The following is an 11,713-nucleotide window of genomic DNA, read 5'->3' on the forward strand; positions in this document are numbered from 1 at the left end:
GATTCACATTGTTACCAAAGCAACTGATATGGGATTCCCTTGTGATTTGGAAGAAAGTGATGTAGCGTAGCTAAAGAATTGAACTGCTGACTAATGATTCTCCTTAACAAAATGTTTGTTAAATTAATCTGTAATTGATACGTGTGTAATGTTATGAAATCCTAAATTAAATATGCTTTGATTGTTCATAGCTACTTACTGTCAAACCGGAGCATCGGCTCTCCAGCCTTTCAGATATTCAGAGCTGTGCTTACTTATCTGATGTCAGCTGGGACACTGTCTACCAGAAGAAGATGGAACCTGGTTTCGTTCCAAACGTAAGCAAATGAAACTGCCTAGCCCAGTGCAAAAAAAAAAATTCTAAACCCTGATATTAGAATTAAATCATTAAAATCCATAATGTAAGCTGCCAACCTCTTAATGGGAGTTTACTGTTCCGAAAGTGAAAAACGCAGTAGTAGTAATTTAACTTCCACAATTGGCTTGGGAAGTGACTTGGTTTCAATTCGTAACATTTTACCATTTAAACAGAAAGGTCGGCTGCACTGTGACCCCACGTTTGAACTGGAAGAAATGATTTTAGAATCTAGGCCACTGCACAAGAAGAAGAAAAGGCTGGCAAAAAACAAATCAAGAGACAACAGCAAGGACAGTTCGCAGTCAGTAAGTCAGGACGTTCTGGGTGAAGGGTTTTACTTAACTCATCCATCAATGTAGAAACTGGTCATTGTGTTACACTCTCACTTGTGCTAAGGCATGTCTATCCACAAACATTGCATTAAGTATAATTATGAAGAATCTGTCTAAGGTGCTGAGTGGATTTGTACAAAGCTTATATTACAGTATCTACATAACAGATTATAAAGGGGAAATGCTCTGCTTGCTTGCAATTGTGATTGTTGCAAGTGGATATTTTACTTTTGGGCTTATTACTTAATATATGTAGATGTGCATTTTAGTTTAATATGTGAGAAAATGACAAGTGCTTGATCAAAAATTTAACAGTGCAGTCGCCGTCTAGAAATACTGCACACATTTCATTAGAATTCTTTTGACTTCGCAGTTTTTAAGTTTCTAGTAATTGCTCTTTTTATTTCTCTGAAAGGATAATGAGTATTTGCAAGAATGTCTAGAAGTAGTGAGACAAGAGTTCATGATCTTCAACAGAGAAAAGTAAGTATGGTAAGAGCATTTTATCGTTAATCATTAAGCTACAGAGTTAAATCATCCAAAAATGGTGGTAAGCTGAACTATAGTCAGACCTCCCACTCAATTTACATTTTTATTTAATACCACCCAGCAACAATTTTACTCTGCAAAACATAATGAATTTATTTAAATGGAACTTTTCTTTTACAATTCAACACTTGCAAGGACAAGAACAGGTTTAAAAAAATCAAGTGTGATTTCTGTCACAATAGAGTAAATGGTAGACCACTGGAGAATCTGCCATCAGATAGAAGTTAGTAATTTGATTTGTCTTATAATATTTTGTGTGATTAACTTTGGGATGTTTCTCATATTATTATCATCATTATATGCCGTGTCATATGAGATGAACAATCGTGGTCGACCCATGACCGTGATTATTCTTGGCAATTTTTTCTACAGAAGTGGCTTGCCATTGCCGCCTTCTGGGCAGTGTCTCTACAAGACGGGTGACCCCAGCCATTATCAATACTCTTCAGAGATTGTCTTCCTGGCGTCAGTGGTTGCATAACCAGGACTTGCGGTGTGCGCCGGCCTCTCATATGACCATCCACCACCTGCTCCCATGGCTTCACGTGACCCTGATCAGGGGAGCGTTAGGCAGGTGCTACACCTTGTCCAAGGGTGACCTGCAGGCTAGCAGAGGGAAGGAACGCCTTACACCTCCTTAGGTAGAGACGTATCTCTACCCCACCACCCATCTCACATTATAGGGATATTATAAATGTAAATTAATGCTAGTTAGGGTTTAATTATAAATGCCAAATTATTGGATTTTCTGGATTGCAGCAGTAATTTATTTTGGGTTCAGACAGATTGTATTTGGCACATTCTGAAAGGCATGTATTTTAATTTGCATGATTTATACCTTGTTACCACTTTGCAGTTGGAGCCAAGTTCTGAGGAGAACAGGATTCTTGATTATTCTCTTGGGGCAGATATATTTTGGGTGACTTATCTGTTTGGGTGCAGGGGTCAACCCAGCTCCCCAAATAACCCTCGCTTATATACACACGGAGGAATGTCAGGAGATGTAACTGCTTCCCAATTCTACTCTGCTTTTGATGATCACAAAGTAAATAAAATTGGTTAACAAGTGTATTTTATTATTATTGGCATACTGAAAAGTCAGTTACTAATTGGGTAGGCATTGCTCCTGGTTACCGCCATAGAAATACAAGACCGTTCATTAATGGTTGAGCCTGTTCTCATCAGTGTATGAACATTCATTGATCAAACTCATCCCAAGTGTTTTATGAATTGATACTGGATCATTGATAGCAGCAATATTCTTTGTGCAAATCCACCTTCGGATTTATTTCACTGTAAATATTTTTAAATGCCTAGGGAGAAAAATCAGTGCAAAGTTTTACCAAGATCAAAACCAACAGTTTGGACTGGCAGCTGTCTTCCTTTTAGAAAATGGTAATGACCTGGGCTTAATCTTTGGAAAGGCACAAAACGGTCTTTATGTTTGTCAGTCTTTGCTGCTTCTGATTTAGTCCTGCATACATTTTGAATAAGCTGAAGGAAACATCCCTATGCAATCAGGAAAGAAGGTACTACCCATGATATGCAGAAAGAGAAGGAAGCTCTGTTGATAACCACTGACAGTCGATATGTTATATCTCTGGAGAAATTGAGGTTTAATTCTGATTGTATAATTAAAAACATAACAGCCTTCATTATAAAAATAAAGAATAACACAATACAATTTTTAAGCCAAATTTATATTTCCTTATTTTTTACAACCATAACAGCAATTTACGGAGTTGGTGGCATTGCATTAGATCTGGGTGCTACTTCCTTCCTGGGTTGTTTCAGGCACTTCTGTTATTTTGGGGTGCAATGTTGATGAAGATCTTCTCCTCTGATGGGAAGGGAGCCTCATATTGTCCCAGCTGACCTGTATTTCTTGCCTCTGAGTACTTTCAGTTGAAAGGCTGCTGCCCGCCCCTTAGTACAGCAGGTCTGTACAGTTCTGGGAAGAATGGCTCAGAATTCAGGACCTGCCATTGTGAGTACCCAGCACTTGCGTCTTTGCCCTGGGTTAAGGAGGTGTATGGTTATAGACCTTTTAGGTGGCTTAGTATGTGCTATCGTTCTGTAGGGTCTGTTGCTATGTGTTGCCGGTAAAGTGAAGTAAGTAACTTTGTTTTTATTTGTGAGTTGCATTTACTCCAATGGATTTGTTTGAAAATTTTGCATGGGCGTAATTATAAGCATGATCTTTTCTGAATTTCTAGGATCAGTCTGCTTACCTTTTATGACGTTCAATCCTTTAGCTGTCCAATTCAAGTGAGAAGATTGTTTGAACAATAATTCTTCCTGTCAGATTTTAGGAACAGTGCTTCACCATTATCATTTTAACTGTTCCTTTTTTATTGACTGTACATTTATCCCAGGCATCTTAGTATATTACACAGTTAGTATAGCTCAAACATTTATATACGGTATTTCTCTCAAGCCTGAAGAAACTCAAGTGAAACCGTGTCAATCTTAAAATTAAGGGATTTATCCCACTTTGATAAATATACTGACAATTATTATTGTAAATTGAGAAGATGAGATTATTTTGCCAAATATTTTATGTCATAAATTGGCATCCCAACTATTCTCTAGTTCATTAGTTAAACAATGAAGTAGGTATACTGAACGCCATTAGCTGAACTGAAGGAATGATTAATTTTTTGTCATCTGGTATCAATGCAGCGGGCATTCTCTATGTTGAGCTGCCTCCACAGCAGCGACTAAGTAGACCCTGCCAATTTGCTCAACTATCTTGCAAATTTTTTGAAAATAAAGATTAGAAGGTGAAGAAAAAAACCACCAACAACCCCTTATTCTGTATCACTTGATTGAATCGTAATGCCGAGAACGTCACATGTTTAATTTGTGGGCAAGATCTTCTTTTCCCTGTGATAGAGGGTCTGCTCCTCCCTGAACAATGCCATTACTGTCAGCATGATCAAGGGTGCAGTCTTTCACTGGGCAAACAACTTCCATCGCTTTAGCAAGGTTCAATACGTTGCCTCACCTGAACAATCTATGTGTCTGGCTGTACTGATGTGATGGGTTTGACAACTGTTTGAGACCTCATCCCCAGCTTGTCAAATGTACCATTTAAGTTGTCACAGCATTCAAAGTCTACCGATAACTGCTTAATATAGTGTGAAAATTATTAAGAAAGTTTTAAAATGTATTAGGATAAAACAAAACACACACACATACACACTCACATAGAACAAGTAAAAACGTTTTATACTAATTAAATGAGTTAAGGAACTTTGCTTACCTCCCTGCTGGAGGACTGTTTCTCCGCTGTTACTCAGTGGGCTCACTGTATGAGCATCAGGTTAGCACAGCACATGTTCAGCAGGCAGATTAGCCAACTTGAGAGCCGGGAAATCAGCAGACCATGGTGGTGGGCTGCTGAAAGCTGGGTTATAGGCTCCACTTAGTGATAGCTTATTAACAGCCATTCTTACTGATTGATTCACTGATTCATGTGGAACCTGGACACTTATCAATTTGGATTCCAGTTGTTGAAATTTTTTACTTTGGCAAATTTGCATTGCTTAAACCGTGGGATACATGTAATGACACTATGAAACTACAAGCATTTCACATTATGTGTGATCATAATCTTGACCTATCTGAGTGCCTACAGGCCTTCCCCAGTGATAAATGAAGGTCAGTGAAGGATAGCCAAGATGCATGAGATGTCTATCACAGCCCGTGTGAGCTATCCATTTTCCCTTGTCATGACACACTCATTTGGAGATGGGAGGTAGCAACTGAACAATATACCCTCGGAAGAGTTATCTTGAAACAGTGTTGGGAGTGCAGGATTAATTATACAGTCAGGTTATTGCCATGTGCACCAGCTGATAAAGGCACTTTGTAATGCACAGGAGTTTTCATTGCCTGTATTGGTTCCACTTTATAAATTACTGAACTGGCTTCATAGAGAAATATTGTTAATGAGAGTATCCAGTATTTGTAAAATGCTTGCAACCTGAGATTCGAGAGATGTCCATACCTGCTCTTCTTTATACCTACACAATCCTGGATTACTTTCTCCTTCAAGCCTTAAACAAATTTAAATTTGCAGTGCTTCCCGAAAAAAAAATTAAGCATGTAACAAGGTTAGAATCACTTTCCAATCTCATTTGCTTGTTCAGATATAACAATGGCAAAGTTTACTCCTTTCTAAATATTGTGGTTTGAAATACAGTAAATATAAAAATTCCAATACCAGTGGCAACCTTTGAATTCTATTAAGTCTAAGGAAAGGTCACCATGGAGCCTAATTAGAACATAACTTATTCCGATTAATTTCTCTCAGGAACTTACAAAAAATCTAGTTACACAGCTCTTCCCACAATTCAGAAACTGCTACTGTTCTCAAAATCTACTTGAGTAAACTGAGTTTGCTGAAACAAAAATATTTGATTTTAAAGGAACTATTCTGTTACAACCCTCTCTACAATAAAGTATTTTTGGATATGTAGAACCTATCTTGATTTTGTTTTTTTTAAGTATTATTAAAACAGGCATTAGAAGCAATTATGTTATTAAATAGATTTTGTCAATAATAGTTTGACATCCTTTTATTAGTCATTGTAGCTTTAAGTTTACGATAATAATTACTATTTCATAACTGGAGAAGTTTGATTCTTCTCATGTTCTGTGCATTACTTAGAGTCTTCTTCGCATCATCATCCCCGAGGTCTGACGTGGTCATTCTGTCAGAAACCTCAAAGCTGCTGGTCATAGTAGAATTGACAATTCCTTTGGAAAACTGGATTGAGGAGGTGCTTGAACGTAAGAAAACCAAGTACTAGGAGTTGGTAGAGTAGAGCCTGAGACAGGGGTGGAGGGCATAATGTGAGACTATGGGGGTGGGGTGTAGAGGTTTTTCTGGCTGCTCGCTATGCAGAATCTACCCTCTCCTTGGCATTACGGGGGCTGCAGGGAGAAGAGCCATCAGGACCATCACAGAGGATGCTGAGCGAGCCTCCAGATGTCTATGGATCAGGAGGTGTGACTCGTAGACTAATGATACTGGGACACAAATGGCTGCCTGTTCAAACCTGTCTGGGTCATCTGGGTGAGAGTGTCTGATACTGAAAGAGCCAAAACACCGGATGACCCCCAGGTTATATCACTGATGATGTGTCCCAGTGGATCCTAGGATGTACAGTATCTCAGCATCATAGACCAGTTCCATCACCAAAACAGATTATATCATTGTAGTGTGGTAGCTCTTTCTGGGAACTTGCTGCATGAAAGTTGCTGGCAACAATTTTTGCAAAAGTCTCTACACTAAAAATATTTAATTTAGTTTAAACTGTTTTGAGATATGTTGTCATTTTTAGATCTTGTTTCTTTACATTCTAAATGATTTTATCCTTGAGATTATACTGCAGCAAATTGGACTAGCAGTAAAATGTCATCCTCTTTAATCATCAAAATGAATTTGAATTAAACCATATTTTACCATCATTATGGAGTCTAGATGTTTGTGGTTGATTATTCTTTAGTGAGAGTTATTTTAAACCCAAGAGAATCTGCAGATGCTGGAAATCTACAGCAGCACCCACAAAATGGGGGAGGAACTCAGCAAGTCAGGCAGCATCTATGGAGGAGAATAAGCAGTCGATGTTTTGGGCCAAGACCTTTCCTCAGGACTGAAAAGGAAGTGGGAGAAATGTAGGGGCAGAAACCAGAAAAAGGTGTTTGGGGAAAGGGAAGGTGATAGGTGAGACTCAGCGAGGGGAATGAGGATGAAGTAAGAAGCTGGGACATGCTAGATGGAAAAAGAAGGAATCTAATAGGAGAGGATAGTGGACCATGTAAGAAAGAGAGGAAGAGGGGACAAATACCTCTGTCACTGCCATTCAGAGCCATAAACAGTCCTGCTAGGTAAGGTGACATTTCACATGCGGGTCTGTCAGTATCATCTATTGTACCCAGTGCTCCTGATGCGGCCTCCTCTATGTCCATGAGACCCACCGCAACTTGGGGGCCACCTTGTCGAGCTATAAAAGATTCATCTTCTGCCACAATGAGGCCAGAGTCGGGATGGAGGAACAACACCTCATATCCTGTCTGGACAGCATGAACATCCTTATGGCATGAACAATGATTTTTCTAACCTCTAGTAATTTCTCCCCTCCCTTCTCTCTCTTTCTCAATCCTTATTCTGGTTACCCCTTCTCCTCTTCTCACCTGCCTATCAAATCCCTCTGCTCCCCCCCTCCCCTTATCTTTCCTCCATGGTCCACTGTTCTCTCTTATCAGATCTCTTCTCCTCCACCCCTCCACTTCTCCCACCTATCATCTCCCAGCTTCTTATTTCATCCCCCCTCCCGCACACCCAGCCTCACCTATCACTTGCGAGCTTGTTCTGTTTCCTTTCTGGCGCCCCACCAACCACACACCACCTTATTTTGGCCTCTGCCCCCTTCCTTTCCAGTCCTGATCAATGACCTCAGCCCAAAACTTCGACTCTTTATTCCATAAATGCTGCCTGACTTGGCTGAGTTCCTCCAGCATTTTTTGTGTGTGGCTGCTATTTTAAATATTTTGGAGGAGGGTGCATCTTGTTTGCATTTGATGAGGGGGAGTTCAAATTTGGTCAGTTATTTTTATTACTGAAGTTGTTTGAAATCTGGAAATGCCAAGGCATTAGTGTTATCGTTACTTGACGTTTTTAAGCAACAGCATCAGCCATTGTCAAGAATTGTACCACGATATATTTTATTTTGTGTTTGCATTAAGTATGTTCCTTTGATTTCAAAATATCTTAGCATTTCACACAATTAAATATCTGTTCAAGTGCAATGAGTACTCAGTGATATATGTTGGTGCTGATGTTTTCAAATCCCCTCCAGAGGAGGATCTATGTACAACCATTGGTAAAGTCACAAAAAATTAGCTTATCTATCAGTTTTTATTATCACCGCCATTTCATTGTAATTTCTCATAATTAACAAGCAAATTACAGAAGTTATCTTTGCTAGATTCATGGAATAATTGATTTTGTCTCACAGTGTAGGAACATCTATTCATATAATCTTAATTCTTTTGTTGGTCAAAACAAAACACAAGCTCTACTTGTAGTTTTATTGCTTACCTTCAAGTTTTGTCCAGGGCACAAGAACTAAACAGTATAGTCTCAGAAATCTTTTATCAGGTGAACTTCTATAGCGAACTGGTTATATATATGTAACTGAGTCACAGGAAGGTCTGATTAGAGAAGGAATGCATATTTTAAAAAAGAAGTAAGTGGAAGTAATGGTAATTTATAGCGAGAGACATTCTAGCAGCAAATTTGAGTTTCTGTTTTGACGACCTCAGAAATGGAAATGCTGTATAAATTTCACTGGGCAGAATCTTCCAGCACCCTTCTGGTCATTGGTGTACTTGACTACTGAATGTTTGTGTATTATACCTACATAAAAATTGTATCATTATGTGTTAATGTGTTTAAAATTATCAGACTGCCTATCATGTTTGTGAAGCTACACAAGTCTGGCTTTTTACCGTTCCAGCTTTTGTTGGAAATGTCCCATGTTATAGGCTGACTGTGCTAAAGATTTCTATTATCTCCCCCATTTTAAAACTACACCTAGGTTGAAAAAGAGGCCGGAGGAGCCATCAAGCTCCATATCAAAGACGGAGGAAAAGCCAGAAGCAATTGCGGAAGATGAAAGTGGAAACCTGCACATATGTAGTTCAGTGTGTTCTTCAACAAGCAGTAGCTAGGACTGATCTAGCTGCTTGTTCCATCTGTCTTAATGTTTCTCAGGCTGCTTCACTGGGCTAACAAGCTTAACAAAGTTTTCAACAGCATTTGGGGTGGGTGGGTGGAGGGGAGAAACTCATCCATGGAACGACAACTAAAACACATTGCCTAGTGAATTTACCGTATTTCACATAAAGCACTGGAAAATGAAGAGGTTGATTCTCTGAAGAACTGAATGGTAGATATTTTCTATGCAACCATATAATGGCACATCATGTCATCAATTTAATAGAATGTTGAATGTCTAAAACAAGTTAAATCTGTATTTCTTCTTTAGTTTTCTGTGCTTTGTTAATGTCTTGCTATTAGTATGTGAAAATCTTTACATGCAATGGTCCTTATTAATCAATCAATCTTCATAGACATTTGACATAAATCAGTTTAATTTACAATCACTTTATTAGAACAAAGGAAGTTCTAAACTATTGTAAAATGAAATTATCATACAATAGGAATAATTACATTTGTTTCTATCGCATCAGGATCTTTCATACAGGGTGGGAGGGGAATTATGGATTGAACAATTTTATGTGTAAATAGTGACAGCATTGTTGTGTTTCCACAGTTTTATGTGGAGAGCTTTGATAGGAAAAAAGTATTATTAAACCAAATTTTCATACGGAAGCTTACACTATTTCCAAAAAAATGTTTCAAATGTGCAGGCACAACTAATGGGCAAGGAGGCCAAAGCTTTTATAGCACTGACATTTTCATTTATTACATGCAATGAGCTATATGTCTTTAACATATTACTAAATGGCTTCAAATGATATTAGTATTAAATTTGTTAAATCTAGTGTACACTTTCAATTTAAATAACATGCAGCTTTATGAGCTACAAAAATCTATTAGCAAAGTAGGAAAAATTAATACAGTATGCTTAACTGATATTTGGTATTACAGCTGCTTTTATGATAGGTACAATAAGCAGTTTTTAAATAAAAAAAAAGAGAACCTCAGAGCTTTGAAGAGCCAGGTGGAAATTTCAGTCATTGAAGTTTGCAAAAGTACTTGATGCACTGGTACTACATTTTTGTATGCTCTGGTTTTACATGAATTCTTTTTGAGATAACAGATCAACACAGAGCGATTGAAAATTGCCGACACAGGAATGTAGTCATGAATGCTGGTGTTCATGTACAAACTTTGCTGACCGCAATGTCTGCCTTGGGATGTCAGTATATGGCTCAATTTACTTGAAAATACCTGTCAGAAATAATTGCATTTTAAAAACCTACTATATGTATTCAAATGTTATTTATGTATTTTTGTTGCATGGATAATACATTGTTTTGGACTGAATCTTGGACCTCGAAAATATGTGCAATGTAAAGGAACTCTTCAAGAAAGGGTTGTATCTCTGTAGTACTGAGATGTTGAATTTTTAATATTTAAATACATGGCGCATGATCCAGTTTCTTGCTGTATTGGGAAATAAACACTTGGAAATAAATTTGTTCTTGTACATAACAGTAACTGAACTTTACCCATTTATTTCACATAATTGCAGGAAGTTAAAAATATAACTCGAATGGCTGAGCTTTATACAGTATGCTCACTCATCCTAATCAAATAAAATAGAAACTGATCACTTCAAAAACCAAAATCTTCCTTGAAATAGTGATAATTTGAATGTTTCCATGAGAATTAATATAACTCGGTTTCTTTTTCCGATAGTGGAGGGCCTAAGACTAGAGAGCCCTTTAGATCAGAGATGAGGAGAAGTTTCTTTAACCAGAGGGTAGTGAATCTGTGGAATTCATTGCTACAGGTGGCTGTGGAGGCCAAGTCATTGAGTCTATTTAAAGTGGATGTTGATAAGTTCTTGTTTAGTAAGAGTGTCAAAGGTTACAGGGAGAAGGCAGGAGAATGTGGTTCAAATCAGCCAAGACGGAATAGCAGAGCAGGTTCAAGTGGCCGGTAGTCTAATTCTCCTCCAATGTCTTATGATCTTTTTCTCAAAATAACTATTCAGTGTGCCTACATATCTGAAAATAATTTAATTAAACTGATTTGCCCCAAAGTAATTTCTCTCAATTGGTGTCTTTCACTAGAGCCAGTCATTTCTACCCTTTCCAGGAGAAAAAAAATTCTAGCTCTTCAGACATACATCGAGTGATGACCATGTTTGATGTGAGACAGTGATTCAGCCAGACCAGTTGCCTGAAAAGCGGGAAAATGGAGATAATTTAGATCCCTCAATGCATGTTTTGAAAAAAGATCATTTTTATTTGTATTGAAGCCGTACTCTCTGTGTGCTGTGAATTGGCTAATGTGCTAAAAGAAATTAAAATGTAATATTTTAATGTATTAATAGGTTTCCTATTACCAGGTACAATGTATCCCATAATTTTCTCATAATAACTCTGGACAAGCTCCTAAATCTCACACGGTACAGCATCTGGAAATAAATGCCTGTTAGAGGTAACAAAAGTGTAGACTACTTTTTAATCAGTTGAAAAACTGATAAACTCAGAAGATTTACCCATGTTTTAATTTCCTGAAGAAGAATCCAGTCCTTTGGCAAAAATGGGTAGTCATAGACAGGTTGCATAACTTGTTCATGCATCTTTGTTAAGTATGTTGGAAATATGCAGATACTGCTCTCGAGGTTTCATGTGCAATTGAAAGTGTAAAATTTAACTTAATATGAGATCATCTTAATAGCTTACTGGAAACCTGCTTTAAAAG

General features: G+C 37.8%; 1 protein-coding gene across 3 annotated transcripts in view; it reads left to right on the forward strand.

Annotated features, from left to right (window-relative positions):
- The window catches only part of LOC134358999 (serine/threonine-protein kinase 32C), a 269,000-nt gene extending 258,517 nt beyond the window's left edge, over positions 1 to 10,483 (forward strand). Inside the window, exons 9-13 of one of the 3 annotated variants that reach the window (XM_063071768.1) lie at positions 192 to 317; positions 532 to 663; positions 1,106 to 1,173; positions 2,557 to 2,634; positions 8,850 to 10,483. In XM_063071768.1, the coding sequence (XP_062927838.1) occupies positions 192 to 317; positions 532 to 663; positions 1,106 to 1,173; positions 2,557 to 2,634; positions 8,850 to 8,982 (537 nt within the window). In that variant the 3' untranslated portion in view covers positions 8,983 to 10,483. Of the gene's footprint in view, positions 1 to 191; positions 318 to 531; positions 664 to 1,105; positions 1,183 to 2,556; positions 2,635 to 8,849 lie in introns of all 3 variants that reach the window. The other 2 variants (XM_063071769.1, XM_063071770.1) reach the window with 2 other exon arrangements.
- The last annotated feature ends 1,230 nt before the right edge of the window (positions 10,484 to 11,713 follow it).

This window comes from Mobula hypostoma, chromosome 19 (genome assembly GCF_963921235.1).
Source record: "Mobula hypostoma chromosome 19, sMobHyp1.1, whole genome shotgun sequence".
Taxonomy (NCBI): Eukaryota; Metazoa; Chordata; class Chondrichthyes; order Myliobatiformes; family Myliobatidae; genus Mobula; species Mobula hypostoma.